This window comes from Mustela nivalis (assembly GCF_964662115.1).
Source record: "Mustela nivalis genome assembly, chromosome: 7".
NCBI lineage: Eukaryota > Metazoa > Chordata > Mammalia > Carnivora > Mustelidae > Mustela > Mustela nivalis.
Genome location: NC_139026.1, coordinates 104,654,561 through 104,671,738, shown reverse-complemented (window position 1 = coordinate 104,671,738; position 17,178 = coordinate 104,654,561). Strand labels below are relative to the sequence as shown.

The following is a 17,178-nucleotide window of genomic DNA, read 5'->3' as shown; positions in this document are numbered from 1 at the left end:
TACCCCCCCTCCACCCAAAAACAGAGGAGCAGGAAGGGAAAGAGAGACCATGGTGCTAAAGACCACAAAACGGAAGTCATGGTGTATCCATTACGTTATCTGCTGCCTCACACAGACCCCAACCCCCATCCTCACCCCTGAGCTGCTTCCCCATGTGTCAGACATACAGCAGGACAATACAGCCCAGAAAAGCAGGCCCCTCTACTTGGCCAATAGATGGCCAGGGGTTAAGAGGGTTGACGGGTATGTTTCAGCATTTGCAGCTCTACATTCCTCCCAAGAGTGCCCCTCACATTTTACCTGATGAGGTCAATAGGTTGAAACTTATAGAACACTCCGTAGCGTGCCCATTCTTGATACAGCAGCTAAAAAAAGAAAAGGGAAACAGATTAGGGGTGACGGGGGAGACCATTCACCTTTCTTTTTGTTCACCTTAGCAAATCAGAATTTTATCCCCCGCAACCACCCTAGCAAGTCAAAACTGAGTCCCCAAAGCCCAGCTTCTAGGAAAATTCTCCCAAGACATCCACAAGGAGGGTCTCCAATGGTGGGAGGCTATAGAGGCTGACTGCCCTTCCCCATGTACTAAAGGTGACCTTCCTCACACTCCAGGACAGACTCTGTTGCACCTGCCAATCATAACCCCACCTTCTTCACTCCTTCATCTGGTTTAGTCCAGCAAAATGAGCCTGCTATGTTCCCTCACTTCTTCATGAAACAAGTGTTTCTTGAGCATCTACTAAGTGCCAGACACTGGAGAGCACTGTAAACAAGAGTCATTGCTGCCGTAGAGCTTACACCCTCACATGTGGAAACAGATAGAAACACGTCAACATACAGGATTTATAAATGCAACACAGAAAGCTAAATCAAGGCAAGGGAGCAGAACACGAAGGGCAGGGGAGTAGGGAAGGGTGCTATTTCAGACAGATGGCAAGGGAAGGTCTCTCTGAGGTGACAGCTGAGCTGAAACCTGAGGGAAATGAGGGAATACACCCAGCAGAAGAACACCCTTCCCATGCAAAGGCCCTGAGAAAAAGTGCACGTTGTATGTCCTGGGGGAAACAGGGAAGCTGTGTGGCCTGGGCAGCATGAGCGTGAGGCAAATAGGCAGAGATAGCCTCAGAAGGTACTGAGGTGGGAGCTCACTTTGGGGTTTGAGGGTCACGCTAAAATCTTTGCACTCTGCAGGAAGCCGGGGGGAGCTGTGCAGCAGTGGGGAGAGACCACCCAGCTTGGACCGCCTATCGCTCACGCCAGCCGCCTTGTGGAGAAGAGACTGAGAGTGACCATAGGAGCAGGGGTCTCTGTAATGGTCTAGGAGACATGAAGGTGGCCTTCCCCATGGAGGCGGTGATGGTGTGTGCTGTGGAAGGGCAGGTGGGGAAGGACAGGACCAGGAGTTCACTTCGGGGTGCACTCATTTGAGGTGCTCTGTAGGCAGCCCCGTGGGGCTGAGTATGCAACCGGATGCAAGTGTCTAAATTTCAAAGGTGTGTCGACCTCCTAAATGTACAAGAAGATGAAAATTTGGGAGGTGTCTGATGGGAGATGATTTATAAGGTCATTGAGCTATGGATGCAACCAACAAGGGAGAAGAAGTAGGTAAAGAAGAGGTGTGACAACTGGGACCTGGCGTGGCGACCTTCAGAGGCGGAGGAGATGAGGGGCAGCAAAGGAGACACAAGAGCCGCCAGGGATGTCCAGGGCTAGAAAGGTGTGGTGCACCAGAAGCAAAGGGTCCGCTGGTCTCAAAAAGAAAACAATGTCCCGCTGTGTCAAACACTGCTGACAGACCAGTTCAGGTGAGAATGAAGAAGCGACATACAGGTTTGGTGACTTTAAAGTCACTCATGACCTTGATAAGAGTGGTTTCAATGGATGTGTGGGGGCAACGCCTGAGTGGAACACATTCTAGAAGTTACAGGAAGAAATGATGCACCTACACACAAAGGTGTGCCATCTTGTGATATCTGAACGGCAACTTTAGCAGAACTAGCACGTGGACAAAACCTAGGTGTCACCACGGGAGCAAATGGCATTTCAGTTTCAAACACTTAGCTGGCAGGCTTCACAGATTATCCACAAGTAAATGAAGTAATTAGACATCATCTAGACATCCACACTGAGACATTAGCATGTAATCAAATTATAGGTCTAGAATTGACAAGTCTGCAAGACACTGGCTATCTTGTCATGTTCTCTAGTCCCCTCACCCAGCACACAGAAGTCACAAGGCATTCTGACCAGGAGAACCTGCCCTAACCAGGTATTTTGGATAGCTAGTTGAACAGCAGGAGGTCATCCTTTTCACCTCAGACCCTGTAAAGACAAGATTTTTTTCACAAACTGACAAAAGAACTGGCATTCCTATTTAATGGGTTTAGACTTTTATTGTCATAGTATCTCCCAGCAATGGCGACACCGAACCCGAAAATATACAGACACAGACAGGCAGCCACACTTAGCACCACCCGTGAAGGAGGAAACCAGACATAAAGGGGTCCCTCTGAGCCTGATTGGTGGGTCAGGATGTGAATCCACGAGTTTGGAGGCCACTCCTTCCAGGCAGGCAGCTCCTAACTGAATCTTACTGTTCTCATTAGATCGTCTCCTCCCCTTCACCTCAGGTGCTTCTACTGCCCTGGGTCTTTATTCCCTCCCTTGGTGCAAGCCCTGCCCTCCCTAGCACCTGGCAGTCACAGTGACATCATTTGTGGCCCAGAGGGAGGCCAGCGTGCGTCAGGAGGTATGGGCAAGGACTCCCCTGAGGGCTGTGGCTCGTCACTGCCTGCCTCACAGGCTCTGACCTCTGGAGCGGATTCCTCCCTCTCTAAGTCATGGATCAAGCCAAAAGCTAAGCCTGTGAGCTCCGATCTGCCACTCCCCTGGAGGGAGAGACAAAAAATATCCCCGAGAACCAGTATGGCACCGTGGCACAGGCTCAAACTGAAAGCCACCCTCGCCGGCCTTACCCTGAGTGGGATCCTGGGCATGCTATAAGAAACACCCTTTCTCAGTGTGCTGCCTTCTGAGCACGAAGCTGGATTCAGTCTTTGGCTGTGGATGAGGGGTGAGCCAAGAGAGCTGAGTGAGCCTGGGGCAGATGGGCTAGATGGGCACCAAGGACATCCCATGGTAGCCCTGCAAGGGACCTACAGCCACAGAGCACCAGACCTGGGAGTGTCACAGCTGTTAGGGCTGAATGCCCATGTGGCTATGCCCAGGCTGGCTCACGCCTCCCTGCCAGGGTGGGCAGCACCGTAGACCCTTCCCCATCTCTATGAAATGTTCACTTGCACATACTCAGAAACCAAGGGGGTCACACTAAAGCCCAGACCACAGGGTCCCAGAAAAGACTAGCAGTCATGGTAGAAGGCGGCGTGCTCTGGAGTCTCTGCCCCAGGGGGATGAGTATGGTGGAGTAAAATGCAGGAAGACATCCACAGTGTCTTAGAACAATCCCTTGAAATGGGCAGTGTCTACAGCCTCCTAATGCCGCTTTTAGCAAACCCACTTTCTCCCTCAGAGCTATACCAGTGTCCTCTTCACGACTGGCCATGCCTGTGAATAGATTAGGGAAGGTCTGCAGCTCCCTCTCCATGGACAGTCCCTTATATCAGAGGCCCTGGATGTAATTCTAGACATGTCAGCCCTACCCCAAACCTCTACGGGGACCACCCTGCCTGATGGATCAGAGCATTCAAGCAGCCAGTCGGCTCCCTGGGGATCACATTTGACAGTGGGTCAGTGGGTTTAAGTATTTCATGAAACCATAAAGGAGCCCAACTGTGAAAACCATTCACAATGCCAGAGAATGGCAAGATGCTTGTGACTCCTGGCTCTCTCAAAGGCCTCAGGCTCCTCAGAGAGCCAGACCCCAACAGGAAGAAAGATGCCGCCAATGGATGACTAGTGACTGGACAGGGTGAACTGAATGGGAAAGAAAGGAATTCTACTCTCAGATCCTGTAATGACCTGTTCAAATTGTTGGCAAGTCCCTTCAACTCTCTAGGCTTCCTCCATTAGCAAAATGGGGGCAAGAGGGGACAACCCAGGACCAAAGTACGTTTCTGGTCACAAAAACAGAACTTTCTTCACACACCTTTTTGTGGGGTCACTTTATAACCATCCACTAGAGAAGACAATCATCTGCAGAAGCTGGAAAACCCAAGGCCCGGGTTTCAACACTGCTAAAGAGAAGCACAGTCCAGTCATGGGCCTTAGGGTCCCCTGTACGTGGGTGAGGAAGCTGCAGGGAGTGGCGGGGCTCAGGCAGCCCTCCGAAGATGCTTACGGTCACTTCCCTGCAATGCTTGAGAAAACCAGGCAGGTCTGGCTCATGTGGATTTAGGTAGCTACAGGCAGCGAGGGGAGACCCATCCAAACCCATGCTGCTCCCTCTTCCTGCTGCTGTGCTTTCTAGAAAGGCGGAAAACCCCTGCTCTCCAGAGGCAGGGTGCGTCTTGTTAATTACCCTCCAGGAATGGGGAGAGAGAGACTTCCAGCCCCTAGCTGAAGCTGAGTCATCCAGACCGTACAAATGCACTAGGCAGGCTGGAAGGGAAGAAGACTGCATTCTCAGGGGCCCCCGGGCTTTCCTGGGATCTGCCCAGGAGAAGCCTGGCCTCCAGGAGATCAGGGAGACAGGCACAAATTGCAGGGAAGAGTAAAGGAGGACATGTAGGTACCGGCATGATGGGCAACTTGGGATGCCCTTGCAAGTCGCCTCTACGGGCCCCCAGAGAAGCAATGCCACTGCAGCTCCTGACCCTTCTCCACACCCTGCAGCAACAGATGCGAGGACTCTCCCTGGCACCCAACCAAAATCTGTTTGCAGTCCTCTCCAAGAACACTAGACTATTATAATGCAATTAAAACAGATCAATATGCTGCACGTATTCGGAGGTTTGGATTATTTCTTCACGTGGATCCTTTTAGGCCCCACCCATATACTAAAACTGCAGGAACAAGCCAGCACTGCGCTGAGAATTCCCCTCGCCACACCCGAGATGCTCAGGAGCTGGCTATACAGGGCTGGCCAGGGCTGTGGATGCCAGGGTTTTCATCCTGACTTGACAACCGTTTACGGCCATTGGAACCATCTCCTCACCTTGCTGGGAATCAGTTTTCCAACCCAAATGGACGAGGTGGAACGGGGAGGGAATTTCCCCTCTCTCGTGGATCCCCTCTCTCCCCATCCCAGGAAAGCCTATTTCCCTAACCATGACCCTGGCAGAGGAAAATAAGGACTGGCCAGCAAGCTGAAGGCAAAGCCACCAGGAAGGAGCCTCCTGTCTTTTAAAGACATCTATCTGCCTTTTGATATCAACTCTGGGAAAAAGCCACCAAGGTACAGCTCCTTCCAAGCTGCTCTGTCCCTGCCTCCCAACGTCTACCCATCCTGCCAGTTCAGCTGTGCACTGGAAATAATCCTATGGGCCTACACAAAACATTTCCTGGAAGGGAAAATTTCCGTTACAAGATTGTGTTGTTAACAATAACACAACATCGTTCCAAAGACAAATAAACATCTATTTCAGATGGTCTACAATTTGCTTCTCTCTGCCTCCGTGCAGATAACAGAGGCCTGGCTGATTTCTCCCCAGAGTTATTGTGTGTTCCTGGTCTCTGGAATGTTCCTGTAAAATGCTCCACCTTGCTGGGCTGGGGTCACCACCCACTCAGCAGGAGGACTCTTAGGTGGGCAGCAGTGGTGATCACCCTTTAAAGGGGAGGAACGTGAAATGAGAGAGCGGGAGGACAGAAAATGGTTGGGGTGAGCTAGGTGAGATGTGAGGAGAAACGCTTCCTCCTTTTCCTTTAACTCTGATCCGGGACTTTTCAGGAAATTAAACACCGAGACGATTAGCATCAGATAGAAAACAGATGAGGTTAAGACATGGCAGTACTACAGCAGATTCCCTGGGCAGGCAGAGAAGGGACATGTGTAAGCAATCACAGCAGTATTTCTGGAAAAGACCTTTTATGTTTTTAATACTTAACACTTCATAACAGGGACTAATGGGCAGGATAAAAAGGAGGCTGCTCAAAAGGCAACTTGGGGGATGAATAATTTTCCAGACAACAGAGTAGGGGTGGGGGGATCTCCTCGGGCTTCAATTCCTCAGCCCTCCCGCCCCTGCTCTCCCTCCTCTGCTTGCCAGAGTTGCTGATGGCTAGGGGAAGCTGGGTGGGAGAAGGGCATGAAGGGGTTGACAGCCAGATGAGGCAGTCCCCACTAAAGAGGCAGGTGACGCTTAGAGTGCCATGTCATGGCGGGGGAGGGTGGTGCACCCATGCAGAAGAACCGGGGTCTGGGTGGTGAGCCAGGAGACAGAGGTAAGAGCAGGTGCCGTGAAGGAGCTGTGAAGAACTGCTGGAAAATACGTAAGCAGGTAAACAGACCTTTCAGGACATTTGGCACAGGAGGGGTCCTTCCAAAGGGACTGTTCGCTCACTAACTGTAACCTCGGATTCCCAGCAGCCCAGAGCATACTGAGCCTCCCTCTCCCTCGGGTTTCTAAAGCCCACTTGTCTGCCTCAAGGGTAAGAAGAATAAGTTAAAGATCATCCCCCCTACCCTGAGAAAAAACCACAACGGCATAGATAATAATATGTTTTTAACAGGGATACTGGCTTTGGAAGTCAGAAGCGTCCCAAGTCTCCTCTCTGTTCACGGTGGCAGTGTCACTATGGGCAAGGTGCTCACTCTTTCTGTGTCTCAGTCTCCCCACCTAGAAATGACAGGATTTGGACTCTCAGTGTTTCTCAGTTGCGGCCCCCTGGTCACTGGGGGTGGGACAGCTGGAGACCTCAGAATGGTGAGCAGTGCTGGCCATCCAGGCACTAAATGTCCACAGCAACCCCCCACACACACACTGTCATGTCCGTGACCAGAAGTCACATTTCCAACCCCTGGAGGCCAAGGAGCTTTGAAGAACTGCTGGAAAATACGTAAGCAGGTAAACAGAACTTTCAGGACATTTGGAGCTAGTCCCACACCCACCCACAGTCCCCTGTGCCCCAGTGCTGTGTGCAGCCGTGGGCCAGCTTACCTTCCTATCATTCGTGTCGTCCCCTGGGCTGTCGTATTCACCCTGTAACAGAGAAAGGAGTGCTGCTGCATAAAGCCAAGGGAATTCTCAAAGCCAGAGCAAGGATCTTCTTTTCTATTCTCTGGCGTCATCCCTTTCTCTCATTCCCCTTTTGAGGAAAGTCAAAAGCATGCCATGGTAAGGAGCCAATATTCCATGTTGTTAGGCAGCAACGCGTGCAGTGTTTCCTGTGGACAGCCTCTCACACAAAGATGACCCCCTCCATTGCATCCACAATCAGCCTGTGCCTCCTCAGAACAAAGGCAATGGAGGGCACGCACCCAGTAGACCATCCGACATCACCCTGGGCCACAGCACACTCCCCCCACCCCTGTCCACAAGTGGCAGCACCAGACATCCTATCTGCCCACAGCAAAGCCATCAGTGGGGAGAGACTGTCATCTCCTTCGGACACTCAGGGAGCACCCCCTGCCCCGGCGGCCTCATGTGGCATAACCGTGTGACCCATGCAAAGGAAGTGACCAGCCAGGGGCCAAAGCCACTGTGAGGGCATCTCATCCATGGGCCAGTTAAGTTCTTCATGAAGCATCCTGAAGAATGTCACTGCCCTGCTTCTAACACAGGGATGTTTCTAACACAATCCCCCATCAAGGAAAGCTTTCCTTACAGTTTCTCTGTCTTCTCTGCTTAACCAAACAAGAGTATAAAGGATTTTGAGAGATTTCACCACTTCCTCCTCCCTTCAGACACTTGCATGCCTCGTCAGTCTTCTCACACCACCTCCCAAAACCACCGCAGGGAGCATGGGGAACACTCGTATCCAAACCAGCTTGCCACGGGGGCAATGCCGGGAGAGACAGTTGTCTCCCTCTGAGGAGGCCAGAATCAGCCCAGGTATTTGAGCGGCGTGACTCCCTTCGGCCCCGCCTGGGATGCCTTCAGCCATGGTGTCACCTGAGGCACACAATTGTTTGAAGACTGTGGGGAGCACACAGTGGAAGGGATACTCACGTCATGGAGAGGGTAGGCAGCCTCATAGATATTGTTTGCTATCAGAGAGTTAATGCCTGTGGAAGGAGGGAAGATGAAAAAAGTAACTGTAGGGCAGGGGTTTCTCAACTTAACCTCTGTCCATCAGGAAACATTATCCCCCACCACCTCCCCAGCTGAGGCTCCTCGTCACCCCCAATCTAGAAGTTTCTGTGAAGCTTTAGTTCTCAGCACAAGAATGATATTTGTATTTCCCAAATACAAAGTTATGGCCCAGAATGAAATCTGCTCTCTAACCTCATGTGCCTCTGCCTTCACGCCCCCAGGACACCACAGACACTCTATCACCAGCACCATGACTGTCCCGTGATACCACCTATGTTCCGTGACAGTGCAGGAATGATCCTATAGATTATTGTCATTAGGATCAATAAAATTACATCAGAGCATCCCACAGCACATTCTTAGAATCATTTCTGGTGCCTTCCTGTTCATTCCAGGAGCAGTGTTTATCCCTGCCCATGGCTGGTCTGCCTGGACCATTAGTTGCCTAAGGTAGGGTGGCGCAGGGCAGTGGTTCTCAAAATGTGGTCTGGGGAGCCCTGGGCATCCCCATGACCCCTTTCAGGCAGTTCACAAGATCAAAACTAATTTTATAATAGCACTAGGACATTATTTGCTTTTTCCCTCCTATTCTTTCCTGAGTACAAAGTGGCGTTTTGTGAATGGGATGGCATCACCCACCCCCAACGGCTAATAGAGTATGTGCTTATGGACCCTTGTGTTTTAAAATTTTCTCAGGGTTAACTTCCAATACAATAAATATTGACTGATATAACCCACCTAATAAACCAAAGTCCTTTGGATACTCTCAATAATTTTTAAAAATGCAAAGAGTTCTCGAGGCCACAAAGTCTGAAAACCACACAAGAGTTTCATGTTTTAATCCCAACAGTATTTCACACGATGTGCACAGAGCAGACCCTACTGGATATATGTTAAATGAGTCAATGACTCCCTCCCGTTAACTCCTGCATAGTCACAACGGAGAACCTTCCGCCCAGCACGGAGGCAGTGTTGTTTACTTGTTTCATTCACGGCTTTATTCAGAGACTGTAAAAGTGTACGTCCTGACTCAGGGTAGTCTGTCCTGGGTCACCAGTTCCCATATGGGAGACATTATATCCCGCCAACCCCCACTACCATGGTCCCTACCATGCAAGGATGCACATGTAATCACGGAGAGGGAGGAGGAGGGGGGAGCTCTGGAACTCAGTGACTCCCCTTGCCTCAAACACACTTTCTGCCCTGAACCATTCTTTCCAGAGAGACTGCAGACAGTCGTGAGATGAGAAGAAAGCAAATTAGGTTTGCAGGGAAACATGTATCCCATACTAATGCTAAGTAATCTGTATTTGCACGGCTCTGGATAAACGACAAGGACAATCTAGACAACATTTTCCACCTCCCCTTCCCAAGTGATACCCCACCCACATACTCAGAGACCACAGAGGCTCTCAAACAACCCTCTCTCCTCAAACCCAGCCCCTCTTCGCCTCATTTCTAGGGTCATGGGATTCCAGCAAGACCGGCCATGGGCCCCAGGTGGATGCAGAGGCCCTCGGCAGACTGCAGGGGGCGCTCTCAGAAGGGACCACTCTTCCAGGGAGCTGGGAGCGGCAGCATCGCCAAGGGCCAAGTTCTTTCCCTATTTTAAGTTTCCTCCTTGGCATGAACATATACCATCTGAAATAACTGTGGGAGGTGGGGGGCGGGGAGAGCAGGGGGTGGGTAAAGGGAGTGTGGATGGGGGAAGGGAGCCCAGGGGCTGAATGAGTTGCAGATCTGTCTTACTCACAAGACTACAATTTCACTCTGAACATCATTAATCAGTTCAAGATCCGTAACCACAGCAATGTGAAGCCACCCTACAATAACCAAGGGGAGGGGCCCAAAGTCAGGAGAGGGGGTGGGGGTGGCCCGAAGCTACAAAAGGGAAGTCGATGAGGACAGAGGCTGAAGCACCACAGGCAGTGCGAGCTCTAACCCAGACTGTACCCTGCGCACTATTCCCCCATTCCCTGCACTCACAGCCATGGTAGCCACAGCAGCAGCGGGTACCCTGAAGACAGTTCCCAAACTCCATGGGGGAAAAAGTTAAACGGGTATGGAATTCTTGGTTTTGCGAGGCTCTGAGCATAGTAGCTGAGCACCTGACAGCATAAGCTGACAACCGGAATTCATGGGTCCTGCTGCCAGATCCTCAGCAGGACCACAGATCACTGGAGGTCTAAAACACTCCACCTTGCATCTCAAATAAAGCTTCCTGCGTACCACGTGCCTAGAACAGCTCACTTCCCTTGTTGGATGTTGTCTGCCCATTGTTTTGTGTGTCCCCTGAAGGCTCACAAGGTTCCCATTCCCCCCTCAAATGTATCTCTCGTGGCAGCTAGTTCACTGCTGGGAACACAGAAGGCCTAAAGGCTGATGAGAGCAACCGGCCCCATGGCTAATATTACTGTACAATCTCTTCCCATTTTCCCCAGGCACCCATCTTCCTCACTCCCCCAATTTTCTATGGCAACCACTGCTGATGAAGAACCTTTGAACTCGGGTTGATTAGTCTGTTTCCTAGAGAAGAAGCACAACCAACGGTTCTTGGTCTTGGGGCCAACACAATTCAGATCCTCAAACCCAAGTTGTCCCAACCCAGATAAGCAGAGCCCCAAAATGCAGTGAGGGAATGTGCCCCTGTCCTCCAGGGTTGGATGCCTCCTTTTTTCCAGATGGCATCATATGGGTGCTCTCAATCACTGGCTGTTTAGAGGGAGGGAACAGCACATAAAAGGGGGAGTAACCGAGAAGGGGGGAGGAGAGTTGAAAATAACTATTCATCTACAACTTCACCCAAGAATGGGAATTGCTCTGGCCTCCTGGGTCACCCACAGACTTCAGAAACCAACATCCTACCCCCAAACAAGCATGGAAATCAGTTTGAAAGAAGAAGAAAATAATCAAACGTTTTTTTTTAAATAAGAGTCTCTGCTTTGAAAACTGAAATTCTGAATTTTTTCCTTTCTTTTCAGCAAAAATGAGCTAATTGGTTCCATCATGCCCCATCCATCTGGCCATAATGGCAAAGCTTTCTTCTTCAAGATCACATCTAGTCTTTCCTCTCTGCTCTAGACCCAGGGAGAGAGAAAGACCCGACCTCTCATCCCGCTGCCCCCAGAAGGGGAGCCAGGAAGAAGGAGAAAGCACAGAGGACACTGTCCTTTCCCTCTCCCTGCAAACAGAAGCAGTGTCTCAGCTCAGACATCTCACATTAGTGAGAAACATCTCACTGATCCCTCCGGTCCCTTTAAGTCACTAGATCTTCACACCTCTTGCTCTTAGAACTATAATCCCTAAAAGAAAAGGCTCATGCTTCTCCTCTGCCCAGTGCTAACCACAGCTCTACAACCTGACTTGGCCAGGCCTGGCAACACGGTTCCTTGGCACCCAGAGGGTCAGGGTCAAGGAACAGGTGGGCTCAGGCGCCAGGCCCGTACCTGAAAACACACACTCAGAACACAAAACCCGAGGCCTAGCATTTAGCTTCCAAGACATCTCTGGTTTCCCGGACACAAAGGATCAACCAAAGCATGGTTTACGGTCGGCCTCCCAAAGAGAGCCTCATTAAATCTACAAGAGCTGCTGGGTGACAGGGACCGCAGCTCTGGGACCTCCAGGCCAAACTCAAAGGAAACTTTCATCCAGTGGGACAGGTACTTAGAGGAGTGGTGAACTCTTGAAAACCCATTTGGTTTTGATTCCCCCCCAGAACAGGGCCCAGTCCACCCGGCATTCTGCTTTCATCCCGTGCTCCAGCCGGACGTAAATCTAAACCAGAGGTCCCAGACGGTGCATTTAACAGAGACTATATTTACCCATCACCAAATTGTCTTGACGTGTGCTTAATTACTTAAATGCCTTTAATCCCGAGCCTTTTCTTCTAACAAAATATAAACCAGTTCAGTTGGATGAATGATAAACCAGATGTTTACAACACACAACACAGTCTGGCTTCGGTCAAAATAATTAAGACATCGTCTTCTGAGTGGGGAGGAGAGATGCCCGAAGCATACATTTGTTTAAATGCTCTGACACCGAAGTGTCTATGAAAGTGTAGTTCCATCAATCTGTAATTTTCTGTCCATGAAGACGAAGCAATAACTTCCATACGAAAGAAGTAGAAAAGGTGTCTCTCTCCCTCTGACGTGGTCAAGGGGGCTTGGCTTTCTTTCCACAGTGAAGTGCACTTTAAAGGCTTATAGGCAATGATATTGCAATAATGTTGTATGTACTTATCGTGGTGGGCACTGGACAATGTACAGAATCATTGAATCATGATGTTGGACACCTGAAACTAATATAACACTGTATGTTAATTACACTTCCATTTTTAGAAAGGCATTCCATGATAAGGTGAATTTGCAGGACCCTGAGAGTTGATTTTAGATTACATTGACTAAGGAGGCATCATGGGGGCAGGCCAAGTTTCACTGGGCCAAGACTGTTCACACACTACCACCACCATGCAGAACCCAAACTCACAAATATATCTGGTCTCTGAACACCATATGTGCCTTAGTTTTAATCCCTCACTTCCAGGGTAAATAAGAGGGAAAGGTTGGGTTACAGAAGAAATCTCCCCAATTACAAATTAGACCATCAGCCAATGCCAATACACCCAAACTTTTTGATGGTCAGTAACCCTTTCTTTGCCTTCTTATGCTTGTTTTTACCCTCCTGCACATCCTTCCACCAGAGTGGTGCAGGGAGGACAAAGAGAGTCCACGGGGCCCTACTGTTGGCTAGGACAAAAAGAGACTGAACTAAATTAACTAAATGCCCACATGACAAATGTTAGCAAAGTCCTAGCAACAATCAAGCTCTTCACAGAGACACCTTGGTTATCTTTGGATACTTCAGAAAACCAATGGCCAAATCCCCAGAGGACAGAGCACGCTGCACCATTCTTTCCATTCCCAGATGTCAGTAGGCCAAGAGGGCGGAGTCTGCCTGCCCATAATCTGCTTTATCTAACTTTAAAGTTCCTAAGAGTCCTCTGGATAGCCTGTTAAAACTGTAGCCCCTGGCACCCTGCCCCTGCAGATTCTGATCCAGCACATACGGTGTGGGGCCCAGGGAGCCGGGGCTTTCAGAGATGCACCAGGGGACTCAGATACCCACGGAGCACACCGCACCTGAGCAATGTTACCCATGGCCACGGGAGAGGGAGCAAGGCAGGAGTGCATCTTTGCTCCCAGCCACCCTGGCCAGCAGTCCTGAATCCTCACCTTCCCTTCCACTGTCTACTCCCATGGTCTTTGAGATCCACAAACATTGTGCAATTCAAGTCCTGGCTTTGGCCCAGGGACCTGCTCGCCGTGAATTTATAGGAAATCCAGTCCCTTCTCTCAGCCTAGCTGGTTCTTATGGAAAGGAGACTATGTTGCTCCTTTGAATCCAAGTTTATGAAATGCTGGAGCTGGAATTAGAAGCTTCGAGCACACTGAGGGGTCCCTCTTTATGGTACAAGAGAAGAAAGAAATGGGCCCAGAGAGGGGCTGTGACTTGACCTACGGTTCTCAATTTGTTCATCCCAGAGCTGAAATGCCACCTGCCTCTCAGCCTTTTCAGGTGTGTGCCTATCTTCTTTTGGCCCCTTCTAGATACACTCTCTCCCCTTCTCTATCTGACATGAATGGGCTCCCTTGTTCTCTGGCTTTCTACTGGGTTTAGCAGTCAGAGGGAGATGGGACCCTCTGACCTCCTCCTTGAACAGCCACCTGCTTCTTTCCATGGGTTTCCTCTACCCTGCTCTGTTCATCCATGTTCCAGTAACCTCTCTCTCACCTCATGGATCTACAGCAAGGAAGAGCTTTACTGCTGCTCATTCCAGGCATTCCCAACTCCCTGTCCCCACCTTTGGAAATGGTGTCTCAATTCCCACCTTAAATTATCCTACTTTGATCATGTCATTTGTTCCCGTTGGGACCGTGATTCTCTGGAGAGGCTCCCATCATGTCTTCTGTCTTATTTGCTCTCCTTGTATGTGTCTCTCTGGCCACACAGCCACGTGGCACCTTATTATCTCTTCTCCTCAAATGCTAATGTAGCCCCACAAGAGCAGGGATTGCTGTGTGTTGTGTCTGGCTGATTCACTACTCTATCCCTTAGTTCTAGAGCAGGAAGGACACATAGTAGGTGCTCAGTAAATACCCACTGAATAAGTGAATGAATGTTATACCAGGAAGACCTCAGCTTCCACCTCTCTGGGAAACCTTTCCCCAAAAGCCTCATCTATTTATTAATTTATTTTATTTTATTTTATTTTATTAATTAATTTAAAGAGACAGGATACCTGGGGTTTAAATATGTCTCTAAATTTCTGATCTTAGGCAGCCTGTTCATCCCTCTGCCCTGAAATTGGTTAACCTCTGCTGACCCTACTCTGTGTGGTGGTTTCAAGGATCACACAAGAAGTGAGTGTAGAAGTGTACTTGTGCAATGGGTCCTTATAGTTCTGGTCATAATAATACCTTATGTGTTCAGGGATCTCTTATCTGCTTATCTGTCCTCACCACAGAGAACCCAGAAGAAAGAAAAAGTACGTAGATCTCAAAAACCCATTCCCTAATGTTGCGGACCCTCACCACAGCAGAATCCCGTAGACCCTCCCTCAGTGCATTTGCTCTCTCTCTCTCTCTTTACCCCAGACTCTCACAAGTTTGTTCTTATGTCTCCCTGACAGCAAAAGCAAAACAGAAAGAGCAGAATTCAGAGACAGAGGTTACCAGAGTCAGAAATTCAAGATATCAGAGAGTGCGGGGCAAACAACCCTAACAATACTTGGATGATTATTAAGGAAACATTTTAAAAACTTGTATTCTTAATGATGATCCTGAATCATCCAAAAAAAGGTTACATATGCATCTATACAGAGAAGGTACCTTGATCTATCCTATATAAGAAAGCAGAGAATAGTACAAGAGATTTCAGAAAATTTTCTGTATAAAAAGACATTGCTGAGGACCTCAAGAACTAAACCACTAACCCATATTCCCCTTTCACTTTGGTTCAAGGTCAAATTTGCAGCTCAACTGCAGAACTACAGGGCCTTATGGTTTGAATATCTGTATTCTATTTTTTTCCCCTAGTTTTGGCATTCTATTTTAATTTGTGTTTTTCCTGGTTCTTATTTCTTAATTTATTTATATTATGCTGTTTTATTGTTTTTCTTGTAAGCCACCTCAGAAATTTTGTGGAACAAGATGGGAATATAAATAATTCCACACATGCACCTTGTGTACAGCTTCATGCTTCGCAAAAGTAGGCACTCAGATATATGTATTTTCCACAATGAAAAAAAAAGGTGATAATACTGAATAAATGGAAGTATTTCCAAATTATCATTATCTTTCATATATTTTCCATCTTCGATTCTAATCTTTCTTTATTTTCACTATCTTCTAATTCCCTTCGTAACTGGGTACACTGGCAAAGGGAATAAAGCTTTGTAATCTGGCCGCAATAATGACCATATTAAAGGTAATTCCTGGGCTAAAGAATCAACAAAAATACCTTAGAAAACAATGCCAAGCACTGTTCTCCCTTTTTCTCTTCTTTTTTATGAGGCAACAATCCTCTGGAGGAATCCAACTCAAATCTAGCCATTTGTGTTTCTCTATAAAAACAGAGAGAAGGGCAATAAAATCAAAATTTACCCCATGGCTCAAAGAGCCATGTTATTATCTTGAGGCCTCTGCATGTCATTACATTCCTTAGTTTTTCTGATCTTCTAAGTAAGATGGTACATTGGCCAAAGATTTTAGGGGCAACTTGACTTTCCTAGACAGAAAACAAACAACTTGAAAATCAGCCTCAGGGCTCTCTTCCCCTGGGAATCAGAGAATTTCAGTCATATGTCCCTTGTTACAAACCCAGTAATGGTTACAAACCCATTGGCAGCTACTGTTGAACTAACACACTATCGGTGGGATTTAGGGCTTCAGTGAATGGATCTGTTGTGGGGGGCACAAACATCAAGTCCATAACAATATGTAACTGTTAAAGGGTTTGGATTTTATCTAAGTGAAATGTGGATCTATTCTACCATTTCAAGCAGACCAGTGAAATGATCAGATTTGCATTTTAAAAAGCTATACAGGCTGTATGTTATGGCATGGATTAAAAATGGACAGAACTGGGGCTAAGAAGACCTCTTACTGGGATAGTAAATTCAGGTAAAAAACAAAATGCAGTTGACATAGAGTAGAATCGTGGTTGTAAACAGTCAAACTGTACCCATTTCAGACATGTTCACAAGATCAACCAAACAATACTCTGTTATTGTTTCTGGCTTGCAAAATGAAGAACCAGAGTTCACTGAAGTTTAGGGTACATGGATGGGAGCTGGGTTGTCTCTGCAAAAGGAAATCTGTATTTTTTTGTTTACATTGGGGTTGAGGTTCTTTCAGAGGATCTGCATGAGATATCGAGTCTGTTGTCAGATAATTCTGAGAATCTAGATTAAAAAAAAATTATTCATCACTTGCTTACATCATTCCCATGCATAAAGCACAGAAATCAACAAGGGAATTTTAAAATGTATTGTACAGTGAGTTGCGTACTTCAGGTTTAACTTACATTAGAAGTTAAAGGAAGAGGCTTTATGATATGTTAGCCTCAGTTTTCCTTCATTTTACTCATCGTTTTATAAGTGCAGGAAAACTGAGGCTAATGGACACCTCAAAGCCTACTAAAACCTAACTGAATTAAATGGAGATAGAACTTGAACTCACTTCTCCATGTTTCTCTGCTGAAGTCCCTGCCAAGATCCTACCTTGGTGTTTAGGATCTCAGGTTCAATATATGTCCACAAAAGGTAGGCTCTCCCTTCTAATTCAAGCGCCTATAAATTGGTGGCTGGATAACTATTGCTTCTGTAGTAACAGACTTTAAAGACTCAACCTAATTCCACCTCTGGTTCACAGCATCACAAGGGGAATGGAAATGGGATTTGGAGCAAAGAAACCCAAGCTGTAGACTCAATTCTGATAGTGATTCAGTATGTGATCCTGGA

At 48.0% G+C, this 17,178-nt stretch overlaps 1 protein-coding gene across 3 annotated transcripts in view; it reads right to left on the bottom strand.

Annotated features, from left to right (window-relative positions):
- ANO2 (anoctamin 2) overlaps positions 1-17,178 on the bottom strand; it is a 342,917-nt gene that overhangs the window by 211,697 nt on the left and 114,042 nt on the right. For all 3 annotated transcript variants that reach the window (XM_082742732.1, XM_082742731.1, XM_082742733.1), the window contains 3 exons: positions 8,070-8,125; positions 7,059-7,100; positions 301-365 (listed from right to left, as the gene is read on the bottom strand). In XM_082742732.1, the coding sequence (XP_082598858.1) occupies positions 301-365; positions 7,059-7,100; positions 8,070-8,125 (163 nt within the window). The remainder of the gene's footprint in view (positions 1-300; positions 366-7,058; positions 7,101-8,069; positions 8,126-17,178) is intronic.